General features: G+C 43.9%; 2 protein-coding genes across 2 annotated transcripts in view; one reads left to right on the top strand and one right to left on the bottom strand.

Moving 5' to 3' along the window:
* ATP6V1A (ATPase, H+ transporting, lysosomal 70kDa, V1 subunit A) overlaps positions 1-11396 on the top strand; it is a 19319-nt gene extending 7923 nt beyond the window's left edge. The window contains exons 7-14 of the mRNA XM_009075871.1: positions 1407-1515; positions 2308-2430; positions 2517-2631; positions 3732-3795; positions 4557-4760; positions 6301-6395; positions 7572-7743; positions 10645-11396. Coding sequence (XP_009074119.1) covers positions 1407-1515; positions 2308-2430; positions 2517-2631; positions 3732-3795; positions 4557-4760; positions 6301-6395; positions 7572-7743; positions 10645-10737 — 975 coding nt within the window. The 3' untranslated portion in view covers positions 10738-11396. The remainder of the gene's footprint in view (positions 1-1406; positions 1516-2307; positions 2431-2516; positions 2632-3731; positions 3796-4556; positions 4761-6300; positions 6396-7571; positions 7744-10644) is intronic.
* A 2243-nt stretch (positions 11397-13639) lies between these two features.
* Positions 13640-15406, bottom strand: DUSP12 (dual specificity phosphatase 12). Its single transcript, XM_009075872.1, has 3 exons — positions 15225-15406; positions 14300-14486; positions 13640-13801 (listed from the first exon to the last, which is right to left on the bottom strand). Exons 1-3 carry the CDS (start codon positions 15404-15406, stop codon positions 13640-13642), a joined length of 531 nt encoding a protein of 176 aa, XP_009074120.1.
* Positions 15407-16799: the final 1393 nt, after the last annotated feature.

Below are 16799 nucleotides of genomic sequence, written 5' to 3'. Positions count from 1 at the left end.
GTCCAGTCCAGCCTTACCTTGAATATTGTGTGCGGTTTTGGGCACAACAATATAAGAAAGATATTAAATTGTTAAAGAGCATCCAAAGAATGGCAGTGAAGATGGTGAAGGGCCTTGAGGGAAAGCCATATGAGGAGTGACTGAGGTTTCTTGGTCTGTTCAGCCTCGAGAAGAAGAGACTGAGGGGGAGACCTCATCACTGTATGCAATTTCCCTCATGGAAAGAAGTGGAGGGGCAGGCATGGACCCCTTCTCACTGGCATCCACTGAGGGAATGGTCTGAAGTTGCGTCTGGGGAGGTTTGGGCTGGATATTAGAAAGTGGTTCTTCACCCAGAGGGTGAAGAGGATCAGGCACTAGAACAGGCTCCTCAGGGAATTGGTCACAGCACCAAGCCTGGCAGAGTTCAAGAAGTGTTTGGACAATGCTCTCAGGCACATGGTGTGATTATCAGGGATGTCCTGTGCAGGGCCAGGAGTTGGACTAGATGATCCTCAGGGGTCCCTTTCCACTCTGATTATTCTGAAAATATCATATTGCTAGACTGACTTAAATAGCCTTCTTTCCTGCCTTGAAGCTCTGGCTTCCCTTTTGGCTTGTTCAAGAATTTCAGTGGCCTCTCAATAAACGTCTGGCCTAGTTTTTGAGTGTACCTTCTGGCTTGTTTAAAATAAAGTCCAAATGAATGCCAGAGTGCAAGTTAGCACAGCTGTAAGCATCTTACCTCTCACTGGTCATGTCTGTAACTTAATCATGCATAGCAAATCCAGCATCTGTATTTATAGGGTGCAGGATGGTGATACAAACAGTGACCAGTTATTAGTTTGACATGTCAAGCTTTGGAATACATTCTGAAGGAAGTAGAACCTTCTGCCTGTTACTATATATTAGTGAATTTGTTGTGCCACAGTGTCCATAAAATAGGAGAGAGAAGCCCAATAGTCTGAGCTCATGGTGAGCTTCTCATCCACTGTCACTCCCAAGTCTTTTACCTTGGTGCTGGTCTCAATTACTTCCCCATCCAACCTGTAGCTGTGCCTGGGATTGCTATGGCCCAGATGTAGCACCTTGCACTTCATTTTGTTGAACTTCATGAGGTTTGCAGTGTCCCACCTCTCAAACTTGTCAAGATCCCTCTGTTTGGCATCCCTTCCCTCCAGCATGTCAACTGCCCCACGCAGCTTGGTGTCGTCAGAGAACTTGCTGAGGATGCACTCAATTCCAACCAACATAGTATCCTGAAATTTTGAATCTACTCTCTGGTCCTGGTAGAATAGCTGTGAGGAGAGTATCCAGATACAAGGCGGGTACTACTGTAAAAAATAAAAAAGCAACAAAGAAATTAACAAAAAACCCCTTGCTATTGTTAAAGTTTGAAGTTTGTTTTTTTTTTTCTTGCATTTTAGTTAACAATGGAAGTTGATGGCAAGGTAGAAAGCATCATGAAGAGAACAGCTCTGGTAGCAAATACTTCCAACATGCCTGTGGCTGCCAGAGAAGCCTCCATCTATACAGGTAAGATTTACAGGAGGATGAAAAGGCAGTATGTGTAGAGCAAGCAATTGTGCTCTGGTATTTTCAGTTCCTGAGGTGGCCACTACCAAGAAACCTACTTAGTTTCAGAAATCAACCCTTTCAGGCCTTGCCTGCCCCAAGTATCTTAATTGAATCTGACTTTCTTGTATATAATTACGATTACTGAACATTGAGTAAATTTCATGTGTAAGGTCAACTTACTGCACCAGCTCTCACAGTTCTCCTCCATGTGTTCATTCTGTAAGCTCTTGTTTGTGAATAGCTTTTGGCTGACAAGTGCAGCAACTTACCAGGCAGGAATAGTACTCTGAGTTCTTTCCTTTGCAGACTCTTAGAGGGTTTTTTAAAATTCCTTTTTATAAACAATTGTTAAATAATTCAGATATGACAGTGAGAAAAGGTCATGTTTTGTTCCGGTAGTTTGTAAGGGAAGGAGACATTTTACAGTAAGAGACTTTGTTCATGGTTTCAGTGAGGCAAAGAGTAGCATCAGTGACATTGCTATGTCTCTTCAAACAAATCCACAGGAAAGTAAGATGAGCCAAAGTGGTTCATAAACAAAAATGGGGAGAGTGGGAAGAAATAAATAGCAACAACAGAGCAAAAGACAGCAGGAACATGATCAAGTGGGAAGAAATTATTAACTTCCATTGTCTGTTTCCATCAAAATGTAGTCAAATAGTTTAGCTTATTTACATCTTACTGACAACATACAAGCACAGAGTTACTTTCTGATCGGTGTCCTGCAGCACACTATTGTCCTTTTTCCAGGAATCACCTTATCTGAGTATTTCCGGGATATGGGCTACCATGTCAGTATGATGGCAGACTCTACTTCCCGATGGGCTGAGGCCCTCAGAGAAATTTCAGGGCGACTGGCTGAAATGCCAGCTGGTGAGTAGCCTTTTCTCAGTCTGGTCTTGTAAAAATCCTTTAATATCTGGGCCTATGACTCCATTTCTGTTTGTTGTTGTCTGCAGACAGTGGTTATCCAGCCTACCTTGGTGCCCGTCTAGCCTCTTTCTACGAGCGAGCTGGCAGAGTCAAGTGTCTGGGAAATCCTGAAAGGGAAGGCAGTGTCAGCATTGTTGGAGCGTGAGTGTTGAATTGCTTTGCCTTTGCATTCTTCTTCTGTGTGTCTGCGTGTCAGAGTACCCATTTTTCAGACAAAAGATGTCTTGTTGCTCTGTGCAGCTGCAGAACATAAAAACATGGGAATGAGTAGGTAGATATTTAGTCTGTGTTCACCCAGAACTGCTGCTAAATTGTGTGTGGGGGCAGAAAGAATGAATATGGACAGGTAATTCTGAGACATGTGGAATCACAGTTACTTGCAGCAACTGGAGGTAATGTCTCAGGGAAGAATGTCATTAGAGCTGTCTCTGAAAAGTATGTCAAACCATGCTTGGAGCAGGAAAGAAGGGGCAGTTAGAGCAGCAGTGTGTGCACTTGGGGGCATGACAAATCATTATTTTTGTGCTCAAATTGAGTGGAATTACATGGAGCAGTCTATCTCAGGCTGTGATGGGCTGTGAGAAGCATGTGGTCCCCAGGCATTCTTCTAGGTGATACTGGTTTGTATATCATGCTGTGGGCAAAGTGAATTTCCCACATGTTTTCAGGAGGGCCTCTGGCATTTGCAAGAACATCTAGGGTCCATTCTTTGCTCTGCTTAGTTCTGCTGTCCACAGCATATAAAGAAGGGCATTGTGCTCTTGAGGTAGGAAGATTTGTGGGTTTTTTTATGTCTGGAAAGGTGTATATTGGAGTGTCAAGCACAAAATGAAGGTGAAGTAGTTATCACCTAGGTGAATACCTGAAACAATTTCAAATAGGTATATTGGTTTCTGTAAAATAATCACTGCACTATGTTCCGTGATGTTCTATCAGCATAGTTGTGGAATCTGTTCCAGTTAAGACAGGTTTGTTAATCCAAGCTGGAGCAGTTACCTGGAGCTAAAGTGACTGAAATGACACCTTGATACTGTCAGTCAGTAACTGATGTAACTGTATTTTGTGGTATGCTTGATAGTACACCTGTGTGGGTATGCATCAAACACTTTCTGCAAACAGTTACCTGAAATCATACTGGCTTTTCTGGTTTCTGTGATCACTGAGCTGTGCAGTCATATGTTCAGTTCTTCAGTTTGAACTGTGAAAGCAACTCTGATGTTTACTTATCTCTTCCTGCTCAGTGTCTCTCCCCCAGGTGGTGACTTCTCTGATCCTGTCACATCTGCTACACTGGGCATTGTTCAGGTACGTCCCACAACGTTGCAGGTGCTCTGTCCACTTTGTTAGGCTCAAAATGGTTGTGCTTCACAGCATTTGTGCCAGTGGTTGGTTGAGAGAGCTTTGATTTGACACAGGCAGCTTTGCAGGGTGCTTTGGAAAATCTTCTAACAGTTAAGAGGTGACCTTATGAGATGCTTTCTGAACTCATGTGTTTGACATGACTTTGAAAGGAGGAGTGAAGGTCACAATTCCTCCCAAGGCTGACTGCTCAGGAATATCTTTGTGCTTCCTGATTGCTGCACATTGGGCTGCGCTTCAAATGTGTCTGTTCCCAACTGAGATGGAAAGCGTATATAGTTGCATTGAAACTACAGAAAAATCCTCAGGGAAGCTGACTGGGAGAAGAGTGTCTTGCAACTGTTCGCAGTCCTGTTTTCGGAAAATCAGTTACATCTAATAGGTTTTAACTTTAATTACGTGCCAGTATTGACATTGCCTTTGTTATGGCTGACTGCTCCTTCCTGAACAGTCTCAAGCTGAGTAAGTCTGAATTCAGCTTAAAAGATGCATTGTTTTTTGAGAAGTGTATTTGAAGGTCACTGTTAGAGTTAAATTAACATGAGGAAGGCTTGCTTTCTCTCTCTAAGGCTTCCATTTGTGATAGCCTTTACCATGTTGTGTTCCCTTAAACTTTCTTGGATTTTTAAATATATTTTTAAATTGCTTCAGTTAATTTCACTCACTTTTGATTTGGAACAGTGGTTGATATTTCTGGCTTCTGACAGGTTTTCTGGGGCCTGGATAAGAAGCTGGCACAACGCAAGCACTTCCCATCTGTCAACTGGCTGATCAGTTACAGCAAATACACACGTGCCCTGGACGAGTACTACGACAAGCATTTTACAGAGTTTGTCCCTCTCAGGACAAAGGCCAAAGAGATCCTACAGGAGGAAGAGGACCTTGCAGAGATTGTGCAGCTTGTGGGGAAGGTGAGTCAGTGAGCCATCCTCCATTTCTTTATGGCTTGTGTAGGCTTGTCTTCATGTCTTAGACCAGACCTGATGAATACTGCGTTGTGCAAAAACAGTAACTGGGAGGTGTCAAACGCTCCTGCCCCAAACTGTGTTTTATTCCAACTTAAATGTTTTCTGACTTCTCATGACAAATACTTTTTTTAGATTTGCTAAACCTTGGGTTGATGCTACTCTTCTCATGTAAATTAGATTGCAGGGCACCTAATGCTGGAGTTAAATTTCACTTGCTTCAGTGTTCTAGTCTTGCTGAAATGCCCTTTGCTGAAATGTACAGTAGTACTCCACTGGAAGCAATCCTTTGTAGGAGAAATGATGCAAAATGATCTTTTCTGTAGAAGTCATCTGAACTGTAACAGTTTCTTAGAAGCCACATTGGCAGCTGCAGAACAGAGGTGTTGGCATTACAATTTGGCCTGTAGAAACAGAAGCCAAGTCTGCTTTTTCTAAGAACTGGTGATTACCTGGTTTCTCTATGGAAACCTTTGACATGACATATGGCTTAATTTCCTTTAATTCCCTTTATTCGACTCAGTGTTTGGAGAGAAAACTAAACTTGGACAGGAAAATTTCCATTGAAAGCTCTCAGAAGGGACCTAGTGAAAACTGTGTTTGAGCTTAGCCCTGTCAGTATGATAATTGGCAGGTGTCTGGCACATACTTGACAGTAACTGGATCCCATGATGTTCAGATGAGCTATGCTGACTTAAAAAGTAGTAGTGGTGTGTGGTAACATGTGTTAACAACAGTTATTTGAAGGAAGTTTGCTCCTGGTGCTCTCTCTACTCATTGATGTTCTAGCCCAGTGAAGATGAGGCCTTTCACCAGATCTTGCCTAATAGAGCTCTCTTCTCTAGCTGTGTCGTAGAAGACGAGGACAAGGGGCCTTAGGGACTTCTGCAGTTCTCTATTTACAAAACCATGTTTTAAAAGACCAGTTTACAGAGCAGAGAGTTGGTTCCTTGGTGTGCAAGGGATATTGTTAAGCCAGTGCTTGTGCCTAGGCATTATTCCCATGACAGAAGTACTGTAACTGGTAATTTTGTTCTCAGATGCTATCTTTGGCAGTTTCTTCCATTCTGGGCTTGGCTAACAACTGCATTAAACCTTTAGAAGGGGAAAATTGTGGGAAAACTGTCAGAAACTTTTTATTTTTTGTTTGTTCTTTTTAGCTCTGAATTCTGTTAGTCTCATAGCAAAGCCATGTGCATTTTCTGTGTCTGGTGGCCTTTCCATTATCTTAAAGCAAACTTCCTTTCCATTGTTTCTCAGCAGATAGACTTAAAGCAGACTTACTGACTGTTTGGCCCATCTTAATCTGGCAATCAGTTAAATTCATTGTTCTATAGCAGGGAGCAAGAAATACCCACAAGACAGTTCTGCTTGATGCCTTAAGAGGGGGGGGAAGAAGAGAGGTACTGAAAGATAGCTGTGCTTGGCCAGGATATACTGTGTCCTCATGGACTTGAGTACTAAACTAACTGTTTACCTTTTCTAGGCTTCTTTGGCAGAAACAGATAAAATTACCTTGGAGGTTGCCAAGCTGATAAAAGATGACTTTTTGCAACAGAATGGTTATACACCTTATGACAGGTGAGATGTGATTGGCCACTGTGCCCTCTAAATCCTGTATGGTCTGGATTTGTACACTTACTTTACTTGGAAACTGCCCAGTGCAGAAATTAATGTTACTCCTCATTAAGAAATGAAAGAACTGTGCTTAGGTAGGCCATTGAACAGTGCATTCATATTGTCTTGCCCAATGCATACTCTCCAGAATGCATCACACCCTTTCAGGGTTTCAGGCCCTCATCTGTTGTTCAGTTAGGCAAAGTTTGTGGTATCCTGTCCTCCTGAGGAGAGGACAGCTTTAGTTTCACAGGCAACATCCAAAGTCATCCTGTTTATTCCAACAATGCATGGGGGACTGCAATAATCTGTTTTCAGTTGCTATTGCAGAATTCTTGAATAAGTTTGATCTCTCAAAAAAACTTACTTGGTCTTTTCCCCAGTATGCCTTGCTTCTTTCCATGCTATCCTTGTGCCTTAACAGCCTGACAAGGGGCTTTTTTGTACTTCATCTCATTCCCCAGCCCAGGTAAATCAGGAAGTCTTGAGTACTTCATCACTAAAAATGTAGACATACATCATTTTGTAGTGATGTGTGCATTTGAGTAGGTTCCCATGGTGGGTATGCATGTATGGAATAGGGAAGCACAGGAACTAACAAAATAATAATGAGGTGCCATTCACAGCAGTCATCTACCCTTTAAAATTGAAGCTTTTTGGGTGCACCATGCTCTTGTTATAGAAACACTCCCTTTCTTGTGAGCAAAGAAATTGGAGAGCTGTCAGGTCATCCCAACCTGTTTGGAGGAAGCCTGCTCCCTCAATGGACAAAACAGGAAGGAGGAGTTCCATTAGCTGCTCAGTTGTTTTGCTTTCCTCATTAGCATTGGCACAAATTGAAGTGTGAGACTTGTAGAGCAGTGGTGCCTGTCCTCTCCTGTTTTGTCCAGTGTTTGGTTGCTGCTTCAGAAGCCTCGCTTCAGAATTACTGTCTCAGCCTATAATTTGCCTTTTTAAAAATGTGGAGCCCATTGGAGGCAGCCCCTCTCCTTTGACAGAATGTATTAAAAATACCAGGAGTAAAGCAGGCTGGCACTCTTCCTGGCAAGTGAGAGTCCAGAGTTGTTCTGAAGGCAGGAGGAAAGGCTAGTCCTGTTAATTGTTCCAAGGTGCCTGACAGGTCGTCTTCTGTTCCATCAGGTTCTGCCCGTTCTATAAAACAGTGGGAATGCTTTCCAATATGATTGCATTTTATGACATGGCACGCCGTGCTGTAGAAACCACAGCTCAGAGTGACAACAAGATCACGTGGTCCATCATTCGAGAGAACATGAGCGAAATCCTTTACAGACTTACCTCCATGAAGTTCAAGGTATGTTTATAAAGAAGGGGGTTACTCTGCTTTCTGAGAGCTTCCAGTACTTCTGAAAGGCTGTAAGTCAGAAGTGATGATGAAGGGCCGTAGATAGACGTCAGTGAAGAGAGACTCTTTGCCATCATTTTGAGTACAACAAAGAACGGGTTTGTGCACACAGGAATGGTCAGTGCAGATTATCTGGTCAGGTGGTACTGACTGCACAGCCCTGGCAACGCCACAGGTATATATTTTTATGCCACTCACCATTGTGAGATCGTAATCCTATAGACTTGACAACATGTTATTCCAACATTACTCCAGGAGCTTATTTTGAGTTTGATGTGTGGGAATGTAAAGACACAACACCCTGAAGTTATGATAGTGCTTTGAAAATGTCTGTCTCTTTGATGGGAGCCAACAAATGAATCCAAAATGAAATAAATTTTCTTGGCAGGTTGTTTTTGCAATAGCTCATCTGTTTTACAGTTCTGCTGTCTAGAAAGCTGCAAGGTCCTACATCTGAGCCATAGCAATCCCAGGCACACCTACAGGTTGGGTGGGGAATTAACTGAGACCAGCAACCAGGAGAAAGACTTGGGAGTGACAGTGGATGAGAAGCTCACATGAGCCAGCAGTGTGCACTAGCAGCCCAGACAGCAAACCAAATCCCGGGCTGCATCCAAAGGAGTGTGGCAGCAGCTCAAAAGAGGTGATTCTCCCCTTCTGCTCTGCTCTCATGAGACCCCACCTGGAATACTTTGTGCAGTTCAGGTGCCCTCAACATAAGAAGACCATGGAACTCCTGGGGCAAGTCCAGAGGAGGCCACAAAGTTGATGAGAGGACTGGAGCATCTCCCCTGTGAAGACAGGCTGAGGAAGTTGGGGCTGTTCAGCCTGGAGAAGAGAAGGTTGTGTGGAGACCTCATAGCAGCCTTTCAGTATCTGAAAGAGGCATGTCCTGTTTGATGCCTGGACAACTTCTAATTCTTCCTTGTCTCTTTTGACCCAACCTAATAGGCTAGATATTTAGGCTAGATATTTAGGCAAGATATTAGGAAAACCTTTTTTCCTGTGAAGGTGGTGAGACACTGGCACAGGTTGCCCAGGGAAGAAGTGGATGCCCCAACCCTGGCAGTGTTCAACGCCAGGCTGGATGAGTAACCTGATCCTAGTGGGGAGGTGTCCCTGCCCATGGCAGGGGGTTTGTGATTAGATCTGTAAGGTCCATTCCAAGCCCTGAAATCCTGTGATTCTATGATCTTCAGTAGTCTCTTTTATGTTACATATAGTCATGGTAATAGTACAAGCACCTTTCCTATTTGCTTTGGGGTTTTTGTCATAAAATTCTGTTAAAATATTATAAGGAGGCTACTAGATAAAAGCAGCCTAAAGTTGAAATTCAGTAATGTGCTAAAAAGTGAATGATAGAAATGTTCATCGAGCTATTTGAAATGGAATTTAAGAAAAGAAATGTTAACCTGCAGTAATACATGATGTGCCCTGTGTTTGGCTTCAGGACTGAAGCCAGGCAGCTAGGGGGAGAGGAAGGGAGGAGTAACTTCAACATCAGCTAAAGAAAACACAAGTGGATTGGAGCACCTGCTCTGGGTAACTTCAGTAGCCATTGTTTTAGGGTGCAGCTTTCCTAAAACTCATCCAGAGCATGCTGGTGTACCAGTTACTGGTAGAACAGTAGTAACCTGTGATACTGGCTGGTTTTGAATTAGCTAAGGAATATCCTCTATGAAATATAATGCTTACTCTGTTGGAACTTACATAAGTGAGTATTGAAAATTTTTCAAAAACAAGTACCATAAGGTAAAATCATGTTTCGAATTAAGTGTTCTGGCATGCCAGTGTATTCTCTTCCTGCAGTATGCTGGCTTGTTTCTGCAGTAAGTACATCCCTGGTACATATTCTCAAAGTAACAGAAACATAAGATAGACCTTGGGGCCATGGGCTTCTTGGAGAGCTGGTTACATAGATAGACATAGGAGATTTAAAAAGCTTTCTACAAGCCCTGGCCATCAGCGTACATCTGGTGTACAGCAGAGCAGTGGACAGCATAGCTGAAAAAGAGAGTCCAGAGGTTCAGTACATTTTAAGTGGAGCTGGCCCTTTAATAGTTCTGAAAGGAAAATCATCTTTCCTGGGTTACAGTCTAAAAGGCGTGAGAATTTAGATGTCCTGTGTCCTGCAATCTGGGTACTTTGGACAGACGATGTGAGTGAGAAATAGTCCATCCACACATGCAATGCCTCTGTTTCCTGAGAGCTGCACTGACCCAGAGGAACAGCACTGAGAATGCAATGGTGAAGACCTCAAACAGATTTCACAGCCTGACAGTTAATGCTTCTTGCAGATAAAACCTTGCAGCCTCAGAGCAAAACTGATTGTTACGTTTTTTTTGCCTTTGTCTTTTGTGAAAATTATTCTGAGAAAATGAAGCATGAATACAAAGATATTTTTGAGCTTCTTATGATTGCACAACAGATTTTAATTTGAACCAAGCAACCTCTGAGTGAGTGACTTAGAGAGGATGCACCCCAAAGAGTACAGCAGAGCATTTCTGAGTCAGAGATCCTTACTGCGTTTGGTGCAGGGACAGGAGCTGGCATTAATCCCTGCAGCTCCTGAATCACACAGCATTAACCAAGACACTCAGTAACCACTGCTCATAGAAAAAATTCTCTGTCCAGTGTTCTTGCTGCCTGCTCACTGAATGTGAGATGAGATTTAAACCTTGTGGCTGTTGGTGAGACTAGACAGAAGGCAAAGACAGAGCTACAGTGCCTGCCCTGCAGTTAGCAAGTGTCAATCCCAAGGTCTAGATGTCACAGCACTGGCAAAGCAGGGTTGTCTTAAGTACCCAAGGCTTTTCCTGATGGAACTGTTTATTTGCTGTATTCTTTCAGGACCCTGTCAAAGATGGTGAAACAAAAATCAAGGCGGACTATGCTCAGCTGTTCGAGGACATGCAGAATGCATTTCGCAGTCTGGAAGACTAGACTCGACCTCTGTGATCGCTCCAGTTTGTCCTCTCAGTTTCTCATCTCAGCTCCTCTGCTTCCCTACCTTACAAGAATGATGGAACAGTACTTGAGTTGATAAACAACCCTATGTTTTCCCTGTTCATACTCAGAGAGTGTCTTTACAAAACATTCCTCTTAGTTTGTATTTGGCATTGCTTTGTGTGTCTGAAATGGTGCGTGATGTGTGAATGGGCCTGGCTGAATGAGGAAATGCTGTTGTACACTTCTAGGGTGGGAAAAAAATTCACTTTTCCTCTCCCAGCTCTCTTGGTGACCAGTCTTTCACTTAGGGATATAACCAGTTGAGCTGTACTGGCAGAGGAGGTGTAGGTCTTCATGCAGTCATGCGGTACATTGTGAGCTGGCAGTGGTAAGGGCATTTACACCTGGCACTTTGCTAAGCAACTATCATAGAACTCCCTGTTCTCAAACAGAATTTTTGACAATATTCTGACGACGCTGATACAACCAAAAGTTCTTCACTACTCTGTCACTTCTGAGTCTCTCAGCTGAGTCTGTTGGTACTGAAATGTGGTAGTTACGGTTCTCTCTAAGAAGGAACTCACTAGAAGATGAGCATGTGAAAGTGACCAGTATAATTTGGTGCACTGGAGAAATCTTCGTACTTAATACAGCTAAAATCAAAGCCATAGGTGCTCAGCTTCCAGCAGAATTTTACCTTCTTGGCTCCCACTTGCCCCATAAAATTTCCTGATACTCAGTTGCTTTAGTTTGTGAAGCCTGTGACTGCTGCCATCTACTGCAGTGCATAGGCAGCAAGTTACAGTGATGCCATGTGTGTGGATCAGGACACAGTCCATCCTTGGTGCTGCTCTGTCTGCCAGTGCAGTTACCTCGCAGTCCAATGCCCAGGTCATGCCAAGGAAAGGAAAGCATGTGCTTTTAGCCTTCCTCCTCCACCTGTGCTCATGGGGCCTGTTTGGTGGTGGCACAGAAGGTCCCCAGTTCCTGTGTAAGAGGAATGTATGATGCTGAACTGGAGGCAGGGGATGAATGGGGAAAGGTTGATGAGTACAAGATGCATTTACTCCTCTTGCCTTGTTGATGACAATGCAAGAGAAACCAGTGACTGATACTTTGCTCTGTGCTCTGGAAGCACTCTGTCAAGCAGCTGAAAGTGCTCAGTCTTGGGCTTGTTTATTGGCAAAGCTAGAATGAGCAGAGTGCAGCCTTTCTGTCCAACTCCCTGAGCCCAGCACTCATCCCATTGCTGCAGAGCAAGAGAGAAAGAGAAATGCTGGCATCTTCTCCAGTCTCTCCCTCTTGCTTGCATCAGGTGGCATCCAGTGCTGCTTGGTTGTGCAGCATCCTGTGCCCAGCTGAGTTCCAGCTGACATCTACTGCTTTGTTGCAGTCATGCGCCAGTACCCATTGTTGGTGACACTGTGCCTACGTGAGCGTTAATTCTGCACTGAAGTATCTCCACCAGCTGCCAGCTTTGAACAGCAGTGACACAAAGGGGTCTTGGGCTATGGACCAAATGCTGCCACTTCCATTATGGTATCAACTCGCTGTTTGTCACAGAAGAGCCCAGCTGAAGCTTAAAGGGATTAACTATTTTTGGTTCTCCCAAAAGAAACTGCTCCTCCAGCTGATATTCTGGTAGTGAATGCTTAAGTTTACAGTTCACTAAGCTTTTGGTGTATGCTGCTTATTTTATCAATGAGCATGTGTGAATGAGTAGTCACCATCCAAGCCCTTGCTGGGTGGCTCATTGTTCATACCCTTCACCACTGTACAATGTAGCATTTCATGCTAGAAACCAGATGTTCTTATCTCTTTAAATAGAGGATGTTATAAACTTTACAGAAGATGTCTAAGATAATGCAGTTCTAATATTTATTGTGCTGTACCTGGCCCTGAAGTGTGACCAGTTCAAACAGTTTCATATATATTTTCGTCTTTTTTGTTTTGTGTCTGTTTTCAGTGTTGAGATTCTGATGTTCACTGTGTCCTGCAAGTCTTCCCTCCACAGCTGTGGGAGGAATTACAAGATGGGCAGAACCCACCACCTACTTTATCTTGTATATTTCATAATGTACGTTGCTGGAAACTGCGTTTAAAAAAAAATTTTAAAAAATTGTTGAAGTCAATGAAAATAAATTTGATTTAAAGTAGGTCTTATTTGTCCCATTTTCTTAGGTCAAACCAAACCTGTGCCACGGTGATGTACACAGCAGACAATCATGGAAACTTACAGCTTGCTTAAAAATTACTTCATCATTTTAGGGATTTCTTTGAGACTGTAAGCAGTGGTGGGGCAGGGATGCTTTACTTCAGGTCTCCCATTCCAGTACAGCCTGTGTAATCTCCTCAGACATTATGTGAAAGTTATAATGTAGGAAATAACTCTTGAGGCATTTTTAGGGTTACTTTTATTACAAGAAAAGTGTAACTGTAAGCTTGCCTTTTGCTGCCATACATGCTAATGCAACAATTTTAATTGTACCGTTATAAGGCACTTGCTAAGCCCTAAAATATTTTCCTGCCATGTGCCTCATGCTGTACAATATACACCCTAAAATCTCAGCTGTGTTTTAAACAGATAAGAAGATAAGCAGCACTGCTGGCCACAGCAACTCCTCTACAGAAGGTTTCAACTCCTTATTTAAAACAGCAACAGATAAATTAAGAACATATTAAAAATACCACATTCGGGTTCATTTGACCACTGTGTTAAACCTCTTTGGAAGAAATGTTCTGCTATTTTATAAGCAGTTACAGCAAGCTGAAGGTGTTCAGGAAATTCCATCAACCTCACAAAGGGGTGGAAGTCACAAGCTCCATTCCTGCGAACCACAGACTAGCCAGTAGTTCTCTGTGGATATTAAGAAATCCCTGGAGTGAAGTGATGAGTTCAGGGTTTGGCAGTTTGGAAGTTACCAACTGGCAGTGTCCTCACTTCATCCACTCGACTTTTATGGATCTGGAAGGCTGGTGTCACCCAGCAGCCACAGGAACACTGCTCACCCCTCCAGCTGAAGGAGCCCAGCTTCGATCTGCATTTGGGACACAGCAGCTGCAAGAAAAACACAGGACTCTGTCTAAGGTGTGCACAGGTGTAATCTAGTTAAAAGCAGGCCAAAAAGCTCAACTAGGATGGCCTTTTAGCTCTGGGGTGCAGCAGGCAGCTGTGCTGCCAGAAGGGAGGGTGGGGAAAATGCAGCTCGTGTAGTTCCCAGGACAGTTTTACCAGGGTCCAGAAGGGCTCAGTCAGCCTGAGACCACAACAGTTTTTTCAGTGCCACAAATGTTTCTCATACTAAAAGAGTGGATAAACCCTGCCCAACACCCTGGCTGGTGTTCCCAGCCCAACCAGAGCAGCAGCTCCTTTCCTTGTAAAAGGGTATTTAAGAATCTGTCCCCAAGCCGCAAAATTCAGGACAAAAAGGGTGGGAGACCTAGGTCCCTGTGCGAGGGCTTTACTTTCAGGGAACAGATGCAGTTTATTCTGCCTTTGCAGAAAAAACGAAATCCAAAAAATTTAGCACATGCTTTAGTACATGCTCTGCTTCACCTGTCCTTCCAACACTCCAAGCAGTGCTGGCTCCATCCACTGCACAGGCTCAATGAAGTAAGAGGTGCACTTTTCATGGCCATTGCCACAAAGCTGCATAGAGTCTGTTATCCTCTTGTGGGCAAAGGCTGTCGGTCCACTCCCTTCCACGTGGGACAAAATGCTGGAACTTCGGAACAGAGCGCGTCTGTCCTCCGTGACACGGCGGGGGGGGAAGGTAAAATAAATGTCAGTTTTTAAAACCGGACAAGTCTACAGACAATAGAAAACAGGGACATGAACCTCCTGACAGTAAGTAACCAAACACGAGTAAAAATTCTACATTTTTTAAAGTTAGTCTAGAAGGTTTGGGCACTGACTCCATTCAGGGTGGCTGCTGGACAAACTTTGGGATTTTTGTGGTTCAGGGCTCTGCCCCACAGCTGTATGCTGTCTTTTACACAGATCTGTTTTTAAACCATATACTTGAAGAAGCCTACACCTAGCACACAGCAGGATCATTCAATTTCATTTTATGCAACCCAAAAAAGGAAGTTAAAACACAGTGAACCCCAAAATTTTCCCGAAGTCTCTTCTGGAGAAACCAATTGTCAAAAAACAAACTCAGTGAAGGTTTCAGAGTAAGGACCCCACAGTGCCAAGTGTGATTATGCCTGCCCATAGAACACGGCAGATTAGGCAGCATAAACACTGCACCACTCCAAGGAACAAAAGGACTTGTACATGGTACTTTTATTTGATGGTTTTTTGGCACACACATTGTGGAAGCTTAGGCAAGAGCTCATCCCTGACCTGACAATCATGACATGCCCACTGACTTACATGGGCTATTCTTGAGTGGATTTCACAGTGATATTTTAAGGAGAAACATAATGAGTATTTTATACACATATAAAAATACATATTTATTATAAATACAAAATACCTGCATTTCCTGCATCTGTAGAGAACCTCTGTGCTCGGAGTTTGACACGTATTGGTTGGATCAACAGCAAAGACTTCTCGAGGCAAGTCTTGAGGTTCTGCAGAGGAGTCAGTACCAAGCTGTGAATCAGACCTACACAGCCACACTGCATTCCTGGGCAGGAGACAGGACTGCTCCTCCATCCCAGTCACAGCACACAAGAGCCACATTCTCCTCTTTCACTTGTTCTCTCACCAATTCCAATAGATTAAGCTAAAAATGAAAGAGCCTTATCCCACCACGCCTAAGACCGGGATTCGTTTAATTAATTCCCTTCCTTCCCTTGCAAGGAACTGGGATCTAGACTATGGCCTTAATAATGGTAAAATACTTGTATTTTGCTTTATGTTCTTAATTAAACAGGAAGTAAAGGCAGAGGAGCAGTTAGAAAAGTTCTGCCAATCTTTTAGTGCACACGATACAGAAAGTCACCTTAAAATGGGAACTGCTAAGGACAATGACACATAAAGGGCAACAGCACTGTCATACTGGGTATGCAATGCCAAGATCTTGCAAGAAAAGCGACAGATTATTATTTTATTATAACTTTACACATATGCACACGTGTGCACATCTATTACAGTCACTCTTTGGCAAATTAAAGTATGACAGTTTACTTCATACCTTGATTCAACTTTATTTCAAGTTTTGTGTGCTATTTTCATTTCTTTAATCTCACTGACTTCTGAAGATGTTGTTTGCTCAGCCAAGGACATAAGTATCACAAAATGTGATCTCTTCCTATTATCCAACCTAAACCTCCCCTGGCAGAGCTTGAGTCTGTGCCCTCTTGTCCTACTGCTAGTTCCCTGCGAGAAGAGACCAATCCCGATCTGACTACAACCTCCTTTCAGGTAGCTGTAGAGGGTGATAAGGTCACCCCTGAGCCTCCTCTTCTCCAGGCTAAACACCCCCAGCTCCCTCAGCCTCTCCTCGTAGCACTTGTGCTCGAGTCCCTTCACCAGCCTTGTTGCTCTTCTCTGGACCTGCTCTAGCACCTTAATATCCTTCCTGAACTGAGGGGCCCAGAACTGCACACAGTATTCAAGGTGTGGCCTCACCAGCACCAAGTACAGGGGCAGAATCACCTCCCTGGTCCTGTTGACCATGCTGTTCCTGATCCAGGCCAGGATGCCACTGGCCTTCTTGGCCACCTGAGCACACTGCTGGCTCATGTTCAGCTTCCTGTGTATCCAAACTCCCAGGTCCCTTTCTGCCTGGCTGCTCTCCAGCCACTGTCCCCAGCCTGCACTGCATGGGATTGTTATGGCCAAAGTGCAGGACCAGCACTTGGCCTTGTTGAACCTCATCCCATTGGAATCAGCTCATCTCTCCAGCCTTCCCAGGTCCCTCTGCAGAGCCCTCCTGCCTTCCAGCAGATTGACTCTCCAAAGTGAATGCCTGGCCGACTCCAGGCCCAGCTGCTTTGAGAGCGACACGCAAAGCCAACCCCTTCAGCGCTCATTTCGGGACAGGCTGGTCCCACCCTCCTTGCGAGACCCCAAGCCTCGCTCCGTGCAGCCTCCCCAGCTCCCA

Source organism: Acanthisitta chloris, unplaced genomic scaffold (genome assembly GCF_000695815.1).
Source record: "Acanthisitta chloris isolate BGI_N310 unplaced genomic scaffold, ASM69581v1 scaffold24255, whole genome shotgun sequence".
In the NCBI taxonomy this organism is placed as follows: Eukaryota; Metazoa; Chordata; class Aves; order Passeriformes; family Acanthisittidae; genus Acanthisitta; species Acanthisitta chloris.
This window is presented reverse-complemented; position numbering and strand designations above follow the sequence as displayed.

Coding starts and splice junctions, on each gene's coding strand:
- DUSP12 (XM_009075872.1), bottom strand. CDS start 15,406: ATGGAGGAGCAGTCCTGTCTCCTGCCCAGGAATGCAGTGTGGCTGTGT. Junction 14,487..15,224: donor TACAGATGCAGGAAATGCAG/GTATTTTGTATT, acceptor CACGGAGGACAG/ACGCGCTCTGTTCCGAAGTT. Junction 13,802..14,299: donor TTGGAGTGTTGGAAGGACAG/GTGAAGCAGAGC, acceptor TTTTTCTTGCAG/CTGCTGTGTCCCAAATGCAG.